Here is an 18,409-nt window from a genome sequence, read left to right as displayed (position 1 = left end):
TACTGATGTAAAGCAGCCTCAAATAGCCAGATAAAAAGAGAAATGGACATTGGAAGCCCCTTTAAAAATGTAACCCGCCACAAGGTACTTCACGGGAGTGTAATCAAACACAAATTGACACCGAGACAAATAAGGAGACACAAGGACAGACGACCAAAAGCTTAGTCAAAGAGGTAAGTTTTAAGAGAGTGCTAAAGGAAAAGACAGGAAAGGAGAGTCGGAGAGGTTTAAAGAAGGAATCCCAAAATTTAGGACCAAAGGCAACTGATGGCACGGCCAGTAATGGTGGGTATGAAGGAAGCGGTGGATGCAAAAGAGGCCAGAATTGGAGGAGTGCAGAGATTTCGGAGGGCTGAAGGCCTGAAGGAAGTTACAGAGATAGGGAGGGGTGAGACCATGGAGGGATTTGAACATAAAGATGAGAACTTTAAAATGGAGGCATTCAGGGATTGGGAGCACAAGGGTGATTGGTGAACAGGGCCATGAGCAGGGTAGGATAGAGGTAGCAGAGTTTTGGATGAGCTTTTGTTTCTCGAGGCTGGAAAATGGGTGGCCAGCCAGGATAGTATTAGGATAGTTGAGTACGGAGGGAATTAAAAACATAGATGAGGGTTTCAGCAAGGGATGGGCTGAGGCAGGGGCCTATGTTGGTTATTACAGAGGTGAAAGATGACAGTGCAATGCGAAGCTCCTGGTCAAATAGGGCATTGAAGTTGTGAACAGCCTGGTTTAACCTGAGACAGTGACCAGGAGGCGGTGACTAGGAAACAGGGTTTGTGGCAGAGGCCAAAGGCAATAGCTCAGACCTTGCCAACATTTAATCAGAGGAAATTTTAGCTCATCCAGAACTGGATGTTGGACTAGCAGTAATCAAAACAGACAATAGTGGAAACATATATAAGGTGTTCGGAGAAAAGACAGGATAATGCTTGGGTTTGACGCCTTTGGCATTATCCACTACTAATAAAAGGTCAGGTTTGAAAACTTGACGTATCTTTCTTTTCTAGATGTTGATTGACCTGTTGCGGCCCACCAACTTTTTCTATTTTTATTTAAATCATTAAAGAATGTAGACATATTGTGTTAGCTGTGGCTCAGTGGGCAGCATGCTTATGCTGAGGTCAGAAGGTTGTGGGTTCCAGACCCATTCCAGCCACTTGTACATATAGGTTGATATATATCCAGTTCATCTGTCTTTGGTAGTGCTGGTTGAGACATCAGTCCTGGCCAGGGGACAGAATGAACTCTTCAAATAATACCCCCAGGGATCTTTTGCAACCCTTCAAACAGACAAACGGGGTCTTGGTTTAGCATCTTATTCAAAAGGGGGCACCTCCAACAACACAGTACTCCATCAGTACTGCACTGAAGTGTCAGCCTCGATACATGTTCAACTTCTCAAGTAAGTCTTGGACCCACAACCTTCTGATTCAAAGGTAACACAGTCCTTCCAACTGAAACAAGCTGACCCTTATAATATGAGTTTATATACTTATGAAACATAATTCACTCCTTCCTTACCTTTTCTTCAGAAGTCCACTGAAATCCAGCTCCCCAGCATCTTCTCCAGCTGCAGACCTGCAATTGAAGGTAGCATACCTTAACCATCAATATATTTTTCTGTCATGCTCAGATATCCCCCTCTCTGCTAAGTTCTCAGTTCTTCTTCCAAAGGTGCGAATTCTTATATAGAATTTACAGCACAGAAATAGGCCGTTCGGCCCAACAGGTCCATGCTAGTGTTTATGTTCCACATGATCCTCCTCCCAATCTTCTTCAGGTCACCCCCCCCCCCACCCGCCCCGCCATCAGCATACCTTTCTATTCCTTTCTCCCTCGTGTGTTTATCTAGCTTCCCCTTAAATGCATCTACTCTATTCGCCTCAACTACTCCGTGTAGTGGGGGGTTCCACATTCTCAACACTCTCTGGGTAGCAAAGTTTCTCCTGCATTCCCTATTGGATTTATAACAAACTATCTTATATTTATGGCCCCCAGTTCTGGTCTCCTCCACAAGTGGAAACATCTTCTCTACATCTACCCTATCGAACCCTTTAATAATCTTAAGGTCACCCTTCAAACTTCTCTTTTCCAGAGAAAAGAGCCCCAGCCTGTTCAATCTTTCCTGATAGGAATATCTTACTGAGTGGTTTCAATGGCTGATGCAGCCCTACACAACTTCACCCCAGAGACCACCCTTCCTTTGTGAGTCCAGACAGTCCTGGATCAGGTTCAACCATGGTTGAATGACTGGCTAACATACGCCATTTGGTCTGACATGGGAAGAGTGACCACTTGGGCCATCATATCAAAACATGAAAGGGGCTCACGGGTGAGTAGCACAGTGGTATTTCTGACTGAACCAGTAACCCAGCGGACACCCGTTCAATTCCCATCATGGCAGTTTAAGAATTTGAACTCAAGTTTAGAAAAAAAAAAGGTTAGATAAAATGCTGGTACCAGTAAATGTAACCGTGAAGCTGTGGCATTGCTATTAAAACCCAACCAATGGCCTTTAGGGAAGGAAACCTGCAATTTGTTCCTGGTCTGGTCTATATGTGACTCCTGCACCAACATGGTCAACTCTTAATTGCTCTCCAAAGTGGCCTACTGAGCCACTCAGTTGTATCAAACCATTATTTGCAAGAATAAGGCGCACTGCAACAGAGCAACTGGGGATGGGCAATAAATGACAAAGAATGGATTGGTTAGAGATGAAGAAAGAAAGTGATTACTCACGTTCGCTTGAAGGCTGTCAGAATACTATCGCCATCCTCGACTGAAGCTGTGGAGAAATTAGTGAAGACTAAGAAAGGCAGCACAAGGATAATTGGGTATATACAACACAAGATGGCCAGGTACAGGCACAGAATTCCAAAGGGCAGGCTCCAAATGAATTGAATCTTGAAGAAAGTGCAGTGGATGTACATAGATTTTAGAAGATATTTGATAAAGTGGCATACAGATGACTTGATCCTATCAAAAAAGTACCAGAAATCCAAGTTTTGGGCAAAGATGTGGGTTTTTCAACTTAAAGATCGAACAGGTGTATATAAAATAACAGAGGGAACTGAACAGATAAAATTCAGAAATAAAAACAAGAAACTGGAAATACTCAGCAGGTCTGGCAGCATCTGTGGAGAGAGAAGCAGAGTTGACGTTTCGAGTATTTCAAGCATTTCTTGTTTTTATTTCAGATTTCCAGCATCCGCAGTATTTTGCTTTTATTTTAGGGTAAAATTCAGATATTGCGTTAAATTAAATTGTATGGGTAGGACAAGAAGACAGTTGTTCAAAGTAGTGAAAGGTCATTTTAAGACTGATATCAGAAAACTCTCTTCATTTGAGGATTGATCAATTTGGGAAATGGATTCCCAGATAAAAGGAGGAGAGAACATTTAAGGAGGAGCTCGATGTTGCAGAGTTTTGTGTGTGTGTGTGCGAGTCGGGGAGATGTTATGTTTGAAATCTTTCAGGGTAGATGAATTAAGATGGACAAAATTTTTTTTCCTTTTTTTTTTATTCATCCATGGGATGTGGGCATCACTAGCCAGGCCAGCATTTATTGCCCATCCCTAATTGCCCTTGAGAAGGTGGTGGTGAGCTGCCTTCTTGAACCGCTGCAGTCCAAGTGGGGTAGGTACACCCACAGTGCTATTAGGAAGGGAGTTCCAGGATTTTGACCCAGCGACAGTGAAGGAACAGTGATATAGTTCCAAGTCAGGATGGTGTGTGACTTGGAGGGGAACTTGCAGGTGGTGGTGTTCCAATGCATTTGCTGCCCTTGTCCTTCTAGTTGGTAGAGGTCGTGGGTTTGGAAGGTGCTGTCTAAGGAGCTTTGGTGCATTGCTGCAGTGCATCTTATAGATGGTACACACTGCTGCCACTGTGCATCGGTGATGGAGGGAGTGCATGTTTGTGGATGGGGTGCCAATCAAGCAGGTTGCTTTGTCCTGGATGGTGTCGAGCTTCTTGAGTGTTGTTGGAGCTGCACCCATCCAGGCAAGTGGAGAGTATTCCATTACACTCCTGACTTGTGCCTTGTAGATGGTGGACAGGCTTTCGGGAGTCAGGAGGAGAGTTACTCACCTCAGGATTCCTAGCCTCTGACCTGCTCTTGTAGCCACGGAATTTATATGGCTACTCCAGTTCAGTTTCTGGTCAATGGTAGCCCCTAGGATGTTGATAGTGAGGGATTCAGCGATGGTAATGGTGTTGAATGTCAAGGGGAGATGGTTAGTTTCTCTCTTGGTGGAGATGGTCATTGCCTGGCAATTGTGTGGCGCGAATGTTACTTGCCACTTATCAGCCCAAGCCTGGATATTGTCCAGGCCTTGCCGCATTTCTACACGGACTGCTTCAGTATCTGAGGAGTCACGAATGGTGTAACTGGTCTTGTGAAATATTGTCTTTGACATCTACTCGAACCACTGAAACTGGTAGTCAGAGCATCATTTTAACATCTCATTTGAACATCAGCACCTCCGACTAGGCAACAGACCCTCATTATTAGTGTCAGGTCTCTGGACAGGGTCATGAACTCACTGTTCTTTGACCCAGAGCTAAGAACCAGGCTGACACTCTTAAAGCAGGTTGGCAACAGCAAGCAACAACATTGAGACCATAAAATCAGGGCAGGATTATCTCTAAAAATAGGTTTCTTACCTTCAACCATGACGTCAAAAGCCACACTGTCGAACTGATCTTTTGAGGTCACCTCACACCTGTAAGCACCAGCGTTAGTCTTATCAACTTTATTTATCTTCATCTCATAGGTATAAACCTGTGGAGAGAAAGTTTGTTATCCAGCATCTTCACTGAATTGTTCCCATGACCTGCCCACCCTCTCCCTGGTATTTCTCTTGTTTGTCTGCAACTTCTGGTCACTTCTGTCTGTCTTTGCTTAGTAACACAGGAGCCAGTATTTAGTACTTGCCTAACGGTGGGTCTACTACTGCTTTCTACCAAACCTGGTCTTGTGAAAGTTGGGAACAGCACCTATATTCTTCCCCAACCCATACTCATTGACCAATGTCCCCAGTTACAATAATGGAATTAATGGTGTGCACACTCGCTTAAATCAGATGTTATGGTATCAGTCGTAGCTCAGTGGGTAGCACTTTCACCTCCTAGTCAGGGACTTGAGCACAAAATCCGGGCTGGAACTCCAGTGCAGTGCTGAAGGAGTGCTGTACTGCCAAAGGAGCTGACTTTTGGATGAGACATGAGGCCTAGTTTGCCCTGTCAGGTGGATGCAGAAGGTCCTGCGGCCACTATTTGAAGAAGAGGAAAGTTATCCCTGGTGTACTGGACAATATTTATCCCTCAGCCAACATCACTAAAATAAAATAGGTTATCTGGTCATTTATCTCATTGCTGTTTGTGGCATCTTGCTGTGTGCAAATTGACTGCTGCGCCTCCTACATTACAACAGTAACCGTACTTCAAAAGGTTCTTCATTTGGCTCTAAAATGTTTTGGGATGTCCTTAAGACGTGGAAGGTGCTAAGTAAGCGTACTTTCTTTTTAAACTGTGTCATTAACAAGGTCTGATACAGGTGAGCAACGTAACTGGGTGAAATAAGTGTCTCACTGAGGCAACCTTCTCGATTGGCCCAATAGGCAACTGTAGGTCTAGAAAAAGCCGGCACAGACACAGATGGGTCAAATGGCCTCCTGGCTACCTGGAACCATCTCATCCTGTACAAGTGGCCTCTTTCTGTGCCAAAAACTTTCTACGATTTCTATGATTCTAAGACTCTATCTCACCTTTGTCTTGCCATCGTAGTCCTCCTTGAACTGGTACACCTTCCCAGCTTTGCTCCCTAGATCCAACCATTTTCCCTTAAACCACTTGATGGCTGGCTTCTTGATCAGATTGCTGGAATCAACCTTAGCAATCACTGTGACAGTTTCACCTATAGATCAAAGACAAGGAAACATCAGTGAACCCCCATTTCATCTCGCTGTCTGGTTCCTCCAGGACTCAACAACATCTCGATAAATCCCAAGGACAGAGGGATGTGAGGATCCCACAGAGATTCAGAGCTTGCTTCTGAATTTATGTTCGCAACCTTGGCATCCCATTTGACCCGGAGCTGAGTTTCCGATCCCATAGCCTCTCCATCATAAAGACAGCCTATTTGTACCTCCAGAATTTCGCTGTCTCCGCTCCACGCTTCTATTACCTCCAGACTCGGCTATTCCAGCACTCTCCCGGCTAGACTTGCATATTCCATCCTCGGTAAACTTGAGCTCATCCAAAACTCTGCTGTCCATATCCTGACACCCAACACCTATTCACCCAACACACCCCTGTGCTCGGTTTGCTCCCTGGTTCGGCAACATGTCAATTCTAAAATGTTGATCCGCATGTTCAAATCCCACCATGGCGTCACCCCTCTCTATCTCTGAAACCTACTCCAGCCCTGTAACCCATAAAGTAACCCACAAAATACCTCCCACTCCAAGTCTACTCTGCTTTACATCAAGAAAGCTGATCTCCCGAAGACTAACTATCCTTATTAAGAATGTAGGAATAAGAGAGGTCATTCAACCCCTTGAGCCTGCCCCACCATTCAATTAGATCAGTGCTAACCTGTAGTTCAACTCGATTTAGCTGCCTTTGCTACATATCTTTTGAAAATCCTTACCTAACAAAAATCCATTGATCTCAGTCTTCAAAGCTCCAGGTGACCCCACCAACCATATCCTTTTGGAGGAGAGAGTTCCAGATTTCCACTATCCTTTGTGTGAACAAGCGTTTCCTGATTTCGCTCCTGAATAGTTTAGTCCTAATTTTAAGATGATGGGCTGGATTTTATCTGGCCCTGGAGATGAGCTAGGAGGTTGGCAGAGGGGCACACAAAATGGTGAGGGGTGGTGTCGGTTGGTTGTCCTGCCCCCTTGGGGTTGCCCCACACCAACTGACCCTCCCCAACCTTCTGGCCCGTCGCCTGCACCTCTGTCGCAGACATAAAATTCAGCCCATTGTCTCCCTCATTCTGGATTCTACCCTACACTAGAGGAAATAGTTTCCTTTTGACATTTGAAACACCTCCATCAGTCACCCCCTCATCCTCCTACGCTCATTGAGATTGTAACTGTCAATTTGCACAACAGCACAGTAATTGTTTGGCTTTCTGCACAGACTCACCGACGCAAGCGGTCTTCGATTCGGGTTTCTCAATGAAGAGGCCAGTAAGGTTTTGGTGTGAATCAGCAGGGGCAGTGTCTGCAAAGGGAAAGAAAAAGAGGCAAGCACTTCAGAAGCCTGCATTACGGATAGCTTACTGGCGCTGAGCTGCTGGCGCTGTGTAACACAATGCTACTCAGGAAACTTTCTGCCAAGGGCCACCCCCAGGGAAACTACAACACATCAGGTAAAAATATAGACATGCTTTCACAAATTTGTTTTTTAAAGACAGAGCAGCTAAGGTAAGCAAAATTGGTTTAAACTCTATGCTTACTTTAAGTCACAATGATACCCCTGTGTTAAGTCGAAGAACAGCAAGAACAAAAATACAAAGTAAAGCTCGGTGAGATTACATTGGAAAAGGAGGATCGCGATAGGCAATGGAACAGGACATTGATAAGGATGGGGCCCCTATGGCTGCGTGTGCTCAGCAATCTGTTCAATTTCCTATGGGTCATAAGAGGTCCAACAAAGTTAAACTCAGCTAGAATTAGGCGATGAATGCTTGTATTTAAAATGCTATAAAAAAGGGATGCAAAGCTTCTGACAAAAAAGCTCATCGACTTGAAACGTTAACTCTGTTTCTCTCTCCACAGATGCTGCCTGACCTGACTTGTATTTCCAGAATTTTCTGTTTTCATTTCGGATTTCTAGCATCTGCAGTATTTGGCTTTTTCATGAAAAAAAACTTCACAGGTTCCTCATCTTTGAGAAGAGACGCATAAGAACTGTCTAGACAGACAACTGTGCACGATTTCCAGGCATGGGACAGTGTGCATGTATGTAGTCTTAAGATGAATGGTTTGAAACAATGACTGATGGCCAGCAGCAAATTCATGTAGAAAAAGTCAGACTGTATCAGCACTAATAATCAGCACTACTGACCTGCTAACTGCTTTTCATTCCACGGATTTCACACTGAGATTCAGGGAATGAAGATCCAGCAGGTTCTACGAAGGGCGGGCAATTTGCTCGGCCAGATTACCTCATTCGCCTTGTAGACAAATATCTAATCCAATGTGTTTCAGGTCTCAAGTGCCTATCTGATTGTACATTGGAGGGCCCTCTTGGATCAAGCCCGCAATGTCCCAACGTACACCAGCCAGCACGATATTGTGCATATATACCTGGAATGCTCAACACTGCTCTAGTGGTCACATAGTTTACTGAAGTCTATTTATATGCAAATGAAAGAAAGGCTTATGCAAATATTTCCCCTCTGGGGCAGGCTGCGAATAAGCAGTGAATCACCTCGTCAGTGCAGTGATATTAATATCCTTCTATTAAGTTGCGAGACCAAGGTATGACTTGCTCTGTATTCAAATCCACTTGAATATCTCCTATTACACGTTTGGAATGAGGTGTTGCTAGTCCAGTAATTGTAACTGTATGAGAGGCTTGAACTGTAGTTACCTTTTAATTACTTCCCTCTGCACCTTCATTCACAGCAAAATCCATTTACTAGACCTCTGGTATATTGCATTGACACACTGGCAGGCTCTTTTGAAGCTAAACGTTTTCTGTGTGATGCAGTTTCTGCAGTAGGGCATCCAATAACACGGGGTAAAATAAAACCTGACAACTTCAGGAGTCAAGATCAGATTCACCAACTCTCGCCCACTTCAATTTAAAAGCACCATCCTATTTTGATAGGTCTCACTTTCAAAAATGCTCTAGACTCTATGGCAGATTGGTCAAGGAAGACTGGACCCAGTGGGGGAATTTGGGCAAACTGTACAACAGGCGATAGTGGATCAGCTGCCTGTTACACCAGGCCCCTGATTGACTTCAATGGAAAAAACTTTAAAGCATCTGGAACCAACACAGCACCTGACGAAGGGCCATCGACCTGAGACGTTAACTCTGTTTCTCTCTCCACACATGCTGTCTGACCTGCTGAGTATTTCCAGCATTTTCTGTTTTTATTTCAGATTTTCAGCATCTGCAATATTTTGCCTTTGTACAGTACAGAAAGAGTTGTAAATCCACAGTTCCAGGTTTTTTAACAGGGTCTCCTTTCAGTCCCATTCTCTACAAGAGTCACCAGTAGAAACTCTATCACCAACTCTCCAGCTCTTCCCAGTCAGCTCCCAGGAACTGTTTGGGTTGGTGCTGTAATCATAGTATCATACCACACAGGAGGAGGCCATTCGGCCTGTGCCAGCTCTTTATAAGAGCTATCCAATTAGTCTCACTCAATAGTAATTTTCAAAAGGGAATTGGATATATACTTGTAAAGGAAATATTTGCAGTGCTATGGGGAAAGAGCAGGGGGAGTGAGGCTAAGTGAATAGCACTATAAGAGAGCCGTCACAGCCATGATGGGCTGAATGGCCTCCTCAGTGCTTTACTATTCTAAGTCCCCAGTGAGGCAAAATGAATCCAAATTCTTACCGTCTTCAGGGAGTTCAGGGGTACTCTGTTCTGCAAAGTAAAGAGATACACAGAAACCATTACAGACAATCAAAAAATATTAATAAATATATTTTACCTACAAAAGATTACACAGAAACAAGGAGGAAATAATTTATTTGTCTACCTTCAGCAGGGGCTTTCGTTTCATCTGCAGGAACTAGAAGAGGAGAATTCATTAGTACAGATACTCCTAATTGTGCTTTTACAAACAATCTTACTCATTCTCTCCCCTCGCTAAGGTGTTGACTCCCTCTCTGGCTCCACAGTCACACACCAATACCTTGCCCAAGTGGTCATTGTCCAAAAGTCTAGACTGTGACCGTCAGCAGAGCATTCAACTTTGGAAGGCAGCATAGTCGCGTCTTTTGCCGTCCTCATGCACTGTCGCCCCCACCCCCTGGCCTTGTCCCCGCAGTCAGGAGGAGCAGGTGGGATGGGGGTGTTACCGGATGATGAACAGCGGCGGAACCCTTGAGCGGCTTCCCTGTGTGGAACCATGCCAAATGCCCTCTGAAAGTCCGTATGGGCAAAATGTGTAGACACTCCCCAATCCACCATGTTAGTGACCACCACAAAAACTTCAACTAGATCCGTTGGACATTAACTGCCCTTCATAAATCCATGCTGATCCTCTTTGATCAGCTGATACTAGTGTGAGTGCTCAGTTACTCCATCCCTAATGATAGATTCCAATAACTTCCCCACACCTTATGCTAAACTGGCAAGTCCATAGTTCCCTTAGGTCATGGAGTGGCGTTTACAATTTTTCAATCCAAACACAGTTCATAATTCTAGAGAGTTTGGGAAAATTATGACTAGCACATAGACAATTTCCTTACCTGTTTCTTTTATTACCTTGGGGTGGAAACCATTGGGTCTGGGAGATTTGTCTATCTTGAGTCCCATTATTTTCTCCATTTCTTTAAAAATGTGTATTAAATCCCTAGATCTTCGAGGTACTATGAATCCCAGAGGTTCCCTGGGGTCATCTAATCTCTCATCATTATTCTAGACTATATTTGTTGATATATTAGCACGTTGCCTCTGTCGCCGGACACAAAGTCAAAATGTTTTCTGCAATATTTTTAAAGTGATCCATGAGATATGGCGTCATTGGGCAAGACCAGCATTGATTGCCCATCCCGAATTGCCCTTGATAAGGTGGCGATAAGCCACCTTCTTAGCAACTGAGTGGCTTGCTAGGCCATTTCAGAAGGTAGTTACGTGTCAACCACATTGCTGAGGATCTGAAGTCACACGTAGGCCAGACCAGGTGAGGACAGCGGATTTCCTTCCCTAAAGGGCATTAATGAACCAGGTGCGTTGTTACAGAAATCCATTAGTTACATGGTCATTACTGATAGTGGCCTCTTATTTCCAGTTACAGAGAGCCCACACGTGTGTGTCGGTATTTGCAAAGGGTTTTAGGAATGTATCAATATTGGCACGAAGCCCTCTCATATAGATACAAGAAAAACTTGCATTTATTTAACACATTTAACAACTCAAGGTGCTTCACAGGAGCTTTATTAAACAAAATTTGACACTGAGCCAGATAAGGAGGTATTAGGACCGGCAAGCAAAAGCTTGATGAAATAGGCAGGTTTTAAGGGACGTCTGAAAGGAGAGGTGGAGAGACAGAGAGGGTTAGGGAGGGAATTCCAGAGCTTCGGGCCAGGCATTTGAAAACCAACGTTCTAATTTCATGTGCGATGAATGACCACTTTAGTGAGATCGGCTGGTTGTACATGGAAGTCCATCACAAACAGAGCCAGTAACACTTTCAGAAGGGGGAAACTGAGAGCGGGGAGTCCGTCACTTTACATGGAGAACATAGGAACTGGAGGAGATCATTCAACCCCTTGAGCCTGATCTGCCATTCAGTTCGATCATAGCTCTTCTGTGCCTCAACTCCATTTAACAGCCTGTGCTCCATATCTCTCAATACCCTTGTCTAACAAAAACTTTATTGAGGTCAGTCTTGAAAGCTCCAATTGTCCCCCAGTTTGCAGTCTTTTGCGATCAGAGTTCCAGATTTCTAAGAGCACAGTGGAGCGAGAGCTTTGTCATAAAGCATATTTCTCTTTAGCCAATAAGAGAAACACAAAGAACTTACCAGCGGCTACTTGGGTCACAACCTTTTCTGTAACGTAATGAAATACAACGGATTAATTAATGGACAAGTCATAGCCAGTGCCTAAATCATCTTGTTCTGGTGAATATGTTAGCAAGCGGCTCTCTGCCAGACTGTTACACACCGGCTTCCTTCACTTGGAGTTCAAACTTCTCTTTGACCGTGCCCACCACGGCCATGTAAACCGAGTCATCCTGCTTGGCCAGATCATTGATAATCAGCGTGTGCTTCTTGCCTTCTGCCTTGATAGTGTACTTGGGGCCAGCAATGAGGTCCTTCCCACCTTTCTGCCACTTCACTTTCACATTCATCTTCTCCACCTCGGCCACAAACTCCGCCTTCCCGCCCAGCGTTCCCGTCTGGCTCTGCGGCTTCTTGATGAAGCCAGCTGCGTCGGAGAGAAGAAAAAATCAAAGAAAGCCACCAGCAAAAACACAGATGAGAAAGAGGAGTGGGAGGAGGGAAAGGGAGAAGTAGAGAAGCACAAAAACGTATTGTTAAACTGAAGTTGCACAGTTAAAATGATACATGAGACACAGATCTTATTATCCCCTACCTGGTAACTTCGCAAATTGGCCATGTAGGCCCCAGGAATGCACAATAAGATCAACATCCCCATCGATCTTATTAGGGAAACAGAAACCATATTATAAACAGGATATAGAGGCACTGGAGCAGGAGCAAAGAAAACATTTACAAGTATGAAACCAGAGCTGAGATGTTATAACTATCAGGTAAAGTTCAACAGGCTGGGGTACTTTTCTCTAGAAAAGAGAAGGCTGAGGGGTGACTTGCTAGACGTCTTTAAGTTTATGAAAGGGTTTGATAGGGTCGACGGAGAGATGTTTTCACTTCTGAGGTCTAGGGGTCAAAAATATAAGATAATAACTGACAAATCCAATAAGGAGTTCAGGAGAAAATTCTTTACCCAGAGAGTGGTTTATCTCATTGAAACATGTAAAATTCTTAAGGGACTTCACAGGGTAGATGCTGAGAGGATGCTTCCCCTGGCTGGGGAGTCTCAGGGTAACGGCTCGGCCATTTAGGACTGAGATGAGGAGAAATTTCTTCACACACAGGGTTGCAAATCTGTGGAATTCTCTCCCCCAGAGAGCGATGGATGCTCAGTCATTGAGTATATTCAAGATAGAGATTGACCGATTTTTGGACACTAAGGGGAATCAAGGGGATATGGGATAGGGCAGGCAAGTGGAGATGAGGTTAAAAGATCGGCCATGAATTTATTGAATGGTGGAGCAGGTTCGAGGGGTTTAATGGACTACTCCTGCTCCTATTTCTGATCTTCTTAATGTGGAACTTGCTGCCACAAGACGTAGTTGAGGCGAACAGCACAGATGCATTTAAGGAGATGCTAAATAAGTAAATGAGAAAGAAAGGAACAGAAGGTTATGCTGACAACAGTTAGATGGGTTGGGCTAAATGACCTGATTCTGTGTTGTAGAGTCTATGTAACCCACTGTAGTGAGCACTCCGAACAAACAACTGAACCGAACACATGCACAAAAGTTGTATCCCATTGTCTCTTCGGCCAGTCAAGGTGTCAGTGTGGTAGCTCAACAACTTGTGTATATATATATATCGTGCCTTTAACCCAGAAAGATGTCCCAAGAGCTTCAGAGAGGCACAGTCAAACAAACAAACATCTCAGGTCTATTATGTCGCCCAGCTGCTCTCTTTAACCCACTGTTCGGAAGTCAAGCTGAACACAAGCATTGGGAGTTTCCACTCGGGAGAGGTCTTGAGGAAAGTCCCAACAAAGGGATATTTCTCACTGCCTATTTCTCTCTCTGTAATTTGGAAACTCCACATTGATTCTAATTGGAGAGGAAGGGGATATAGCCATTGGGTCCTGAGGAACAGACAGATGTGCTCAATCGCAGATTTTGTGAATAGTTGACAGAAAGAATAGATAGAATCTTCCTTCCTTCATTCTTACTTTGTGCTGACGCCATTTCTCTCTGCCCTGTTTAATGATATCTTAACATTTAGCTTTCTCAGAGTTCCTTTTTCTTTTTTCATAATTCCTCTCCATTCCCTGATTCTCCTACTGTTCTATATCTACATTGCTTTCTCGTATATTCCTCTTTTCCCCTTTAACTCTCTTCGATTGCTTGCTTTCCCTCATTCTCCTCCATCCCATTTACTAGATTAATATTTTCCTATATTACAACAGTGACTACACTTCAAAAGTACTTCATTGGCTCTAAAGCACTGTGGGACCTCCTGAGGTCGTGAAAGTTGCTATGTAAATGCAAGTCTTTCTTTCTTGCCTTTTTCTGAGTTCCCTTCTTGACTTTTTCACGCACCTCTCCTAAATGCCCTGGCTCCTCACTGAGCTGTGGTTCCCCAGGCACTGTCAGCCTTCCAGTTTCTAACCCACTGACCACATCGTCCTGGGTGACTCAGATTTTATGACCATGGATGGCATCATAACTGAGCCTAATCCTGTCCTCAGCCTACGCCCACAGACTGGATGGTGATTAGGTGTAGGAACTGGGGATGATCTTCCCCCCCCCCCACCTCCATAACCCAGGGTACTGAAGCCAGTGTAACACACCAACGAATGCTCACCCAGCCGTGGCTCAGTGGGTAGAACTCTTCCCTCTTGAGTCAGAAGGTTGTGTGGGTTTAAAGTCCCATCCCAGGGACTGGAGCACATAATTTAGGCTGACCCTCCAAGTGCAGTACCGAGGAAGTGTTGCACTGTCGTACATGCTGCCTTTCAGATATATTGTCTGTCCCCTCAAGAGGACGCAAAAGACCCCACAGCACTTTGTCAAAGAAGAGTAGGCAAGTTCTCAATGGCACGTGTGATGGAAACCACACCTGCCAGATGGAAATATATTAATTTTGTCATATGGAACATTATTTTTGAACCGTTACTGGACATCGAAATAACTTGTTTAAAAAGACCACAGAACAGTGACTGAAAACATGGCTGCACATTTGAATTCTAAAAGACAGTTGCATGAAGAGACAGTGGGAGCACTCCCTGATTCAATTAGCCAGATGGGTTTTGTCAATAGTGATGATCACATTGAATGTGTAAGAGCCAGCATTACAACTCCCCCCCCCCCACCAACTGAGAGTGTCTGGTAAGCTTGGAGGAATCCACAAACCTCACAGGTGAGGCTGGTCCAAACAAGGAGCTAGTGCTGGCCAACCTGGAGTTAATTGAATTGTGCTCACAGAACAGTTTTTTTTGGAAGAAACTGCAATTGAACTTCAAGAAGAGCACTCCCTCTCTCTGTCTGTCTCTCTCTCTCTCACACAAAGTTTCAGGGACCCACAGAAGTAACTCAGGCCTCAAGACGGAAAACCAGCGAAACAAGTTTGAAAGTGTGCACTGGGCCCCAATGAGAACTGCAAGACTTAACTTCAATCAAAGACTTTACATCCAACCCAAAACCAGTTAGTGAACTCCATCTATTACTTCAAACCTTTCCTCCTTAATTCTTTCTTCTCCTCTATCTCTATTTGCGTGTGTGTTTATCGCGTATGCGTGCTAGTGTGGTCGCTTCGCATATTTTTAGTAGTTTTAACTGAGTTAGAGTTTTAAGGTTAATAAACTTAGACCTTTCTTGTTTAAATCTGAGAAAACCTGTCTAGTTGATTTTTTTGCAATTACAATTAGAGAGCAGTGAGCAAGGACTCACTTTAGGGGAAGCTAAAAACACTGTGTTCTAAAAGTTAAGCCCTGTTACAGCCAAACCAGGAAAAGGCTTCCTCACCTGGTCATAACAAACGTCAAGTATGATCATAATTTATCCCTTAACCAACACCACAAAAAAAAAATCAGATCGCCTGGTCATTATCTCATTGTTGTTTGTGGGATCTTGCTGTGTGCAGACTGTCTACATTACAATGGCTGTAAAGTGCTTTGGGATAGCTCTATATAAATGCAAATCTTTCTTTTCCTTAGCTAACACAGCTGAGACTGTGAACGAAACCTGGGCCCTTCCACATGCCTGTGTAGTTCATATTAGGCAGTGCCTTTACCCATTGAGCCATAGGGAACCATTGTCCTTTGGCAGGAGGTCATGGCTTCCAGTGCATTGCCTAGGCTGACACTTCAATGTGGCACCGAGAGAGTGCTACATTGTCAGAGACACCATATGCCTGTCCAGTGACAGAAAACCTCCCATGGCACTCTTCTGTAGACTAGCAAGGAGGTGCTCTGGTCAATACTCAACCAACAACACGGCAAACAGACTAACTGGTCATTTATGTCATTGCTGCTGTGGGATCTTGCTGGGCACAAACTGTTGGCATGTTGGGCTACGTCACATCAGTGACCACGCTTAAAAAGTAATTCATTAGCACTTTGGGACATGAAGGACACCGTATAAAAATCAAAATCTATCTTTCCCTTCCTTTTCATGTTGCGGACTTCTCTCAAGTCTCTGGTCCACTGGCTGTCTCTCTTGCTCTCTCGCTTTGTCCTCATTACCAGATGCCTTGCCTTTCGATCAGCCAGTAACTCTAAGGATTTATCGCACTGACCTGGATGCGAAGCTGACTCAGGAGCTAAAGGAGATCTTGGCTGCTGACTGCAAACTGTCAAGGAGCCTAACTCCAGTGATTTATGCCCCTAGTTTAAACTCCATTTGCAAAGTGTATCCTTATTTAAGTCACAGACCCCCTACAAATCAAAATGCAAGCCAAAGAAGGAACAGATGGCAGCTTCTTTGGAAATGTGATCCCTTTACACAGTCATAACTCAGAGCACGGGACAGCATTAAAGAAAACCCTTATGTCTTCTAGTGTGTAATCGCTGATGGTCCCAGCCCCTGACATTTATAAATAATGTTAAATATCATTAAAAGCACCTTCCACAAATATTATTGCCACAATTCGATCTGGTGGTATGTCTAAAACTGGGCAAGCAAAGAGGATTGAGTTACATGGAGTGTACAGCACAGAAAGAGGCCGCTGCTTATGTTCCCCGTTTGCCTACTCCAAACCCTACTTAGAATCAGAGAATCGTACAGCCCAGGAGGTGGACAAGTTGGGTGAGTGGGCAAATGCATGGCAGATGCAGAAAAAGGTGGATAAATGTGAGGTTATCCACTTTGGTTGTAAAAACAGAAAGGCAGATTATCTGAATGGTAATAGATTGGGAATGGGGGAGATGCAATGAGACCTGTACATTGTGTCCTTGTACACCAGTCACTGAAAGCAAGCATTCAGTGCAGCAAACAGTTAGGAAGGCGAATGGTATGTTGGCCTTCATTGCAAGAGGATGAGAGTACAGAAGCAAGGATGTCTTACTGCAGTTATACAGGACCTTGGTGAGACCACATCTGGAGTATTGTGGGCAGTTTTGGTCTCCTTATCTGAGGAAGGATGTTCTTGCCATGGAGGGAATGCAAAGAAGATTTACCAGGCTGATTCCTGGGATGGCAGGATTGATGTATGAGGAGAGATTGGGTTGACTAGGCCTATATTCACTAGAGTTTAGAAGAATGAGAGGGGATCTCAGAGAAACCTATAAAATTCCAACAGGACTAGACAGGCTAGATGCAGGAAGATGTTTTCGATGGCTGGGGAGTCCAGAACCAGGGATCACAGTCTCAGGATACGGGGTATGCCATTTAGAGCTGAGATGAGGAGAAATTTCTTCACTCAGAGGGTGGTGAATCTGTGGAATTCTCTACTGCAGAAGGCAGTGGAGGCCAAGTCATTTAAATATATTCAAGAAGGAGATAGATAATTCTTAATGCCAAAGGGATCAAGGAATATGGGGAGAAAGCGGGAACAGAGTACTGAATTAGACGATCAGCCATGATCTTTTTTGAATGGCATGACAGGCCAAATGAAACATAGAAAATAGGAACGGGAGTTGGCCATTCGGCCCTGCCCTGCCATGCCAGCTTTTTGATAGAGCTGTCTAATGTAGTCCCACACTCCAGCATTTTTTTAAAATTCTTTCATGGGATGTGGGCGTCACTGGCAAGGCCAACATTTGTTGCCCATCCCTAATTGCCCTTGACAACTGAGTGACTTGCCTAGTCCATTTCAGAGGGCAGTTAAGAGTCAACCACATTGCTGTGGGTCTGGAGTCACATGTAGGCCAGACCAGGTAAGGACGGCAGATTTCTTTCCCTGAAGGACATTAGTGAACCAGATGGGTTTTTACAACAATTGATGATAATTTCACGGCATTACTGAGACTAGCTCTGAATTCCAGATTTTTATTAATTCATTAAATTAATTAATTGAATTTAAATTCCACCAACTGTCATGGTGGGATTTGAACCTGTGTCCCTAGAGGCATTAGCCTGGGCCTCTGGATTACTCCCCCCCCTGCAAATTAGTTCTCTCCAAATGTGTCCAATTGTCTCTTAAAAACTACTATGGAATCTGATTCCACGACTTTTTCAGGTACTGCGTTCCACATACTTCATCTCACTCTATCACCACTTCCTTAAGTCCTGCAGTTTGCATTGGCTTTGCTGAAAAGTCATTGAAAACCCTCAATGGGTGGCGAGGCAGAAAGGAGGGAAGGAAATGGGATGCCAAATGGAATGAGCAGTCGCCTGGAGTCTGGTTAACATTCTGAAAACTTCTGGATCGTCCCAGAGGCCAATGTGGCCCATGAAAATACAATAAAGAAACTTATTTCTAGTGCCATGTTAGTGCTGG

General features: G+C 44.2%; 1 protein-coding gene across 1 annotated transcript in view; it reads right to left on the bottom strand.

Annotated features, from left to right (window-relative positions):
- The window catches only part of mybpc2a (myosin binding protein Ca), a 79,942-nt gene that overhangs the window by 55,768 nt on the left and 5,765 nt on the right, over positions 1 to 18,409 (bottom strand). Inside the window, exons 2-10 of the mRNA XM_068019667.1 lie at positions 11,868 to 12,131; positions 11,726 to 11,752; positions 9,734 to 9,766; positions 9,589 to 9,618; positions 7,156 to 7,233; positions 5,769 to 5,917; positions 4,666 to 4,783; positions 2,740 to 2,785; positions 1,522 to 1,578 (exon numbers count right to left, since the gene is read on the bottom strand). Coding sequence (XP_067875768.1) covers positions 1,522 to 1,578; positions 2,740 to 2,785; positions 4,666 to 4,783; positions 5,769 to 5,917; positions 7,156 to 7,233; positions 9,589 to 9,618; positions 9,734 to 9,766; positions 11,726 to 11,752; positions 11,868 to 12,131 — 802 coding nt within the window. The remainder of the gene's footprint in view (positions 1 to 1,521; positions 1,579 to 2,739; positions 2,786 to 4,665; positions 4,784 to 5,768; positions 5,918 to 7,155; positions 7,234 to 9,588; positions 9,619 to 9,733; positions 9,767 to 11,725; positions 11,753 to 11,867; positions 12,132 to 18,409) is intronic.

This window comes from Heterodontus francisci, chromosome 41, assembly GCF_036365525.1.
Source record: "Heterodontus francisci isolate sHetFra1 chromosome 41, sHetFra1.hap1, whole genome shotgun sequence".
Lineage (NCBI taxonomy): Eukaryota > Metazoa > Chordata > Chondrichthyes > Heterodontiformes > Heterodontidae > Heterodontus > Heterodontus francisci.
Note: the sequence above shows the minus strand (reverse complement) of the source record. Positions and strands in the feature narration are given on the sequence as shown.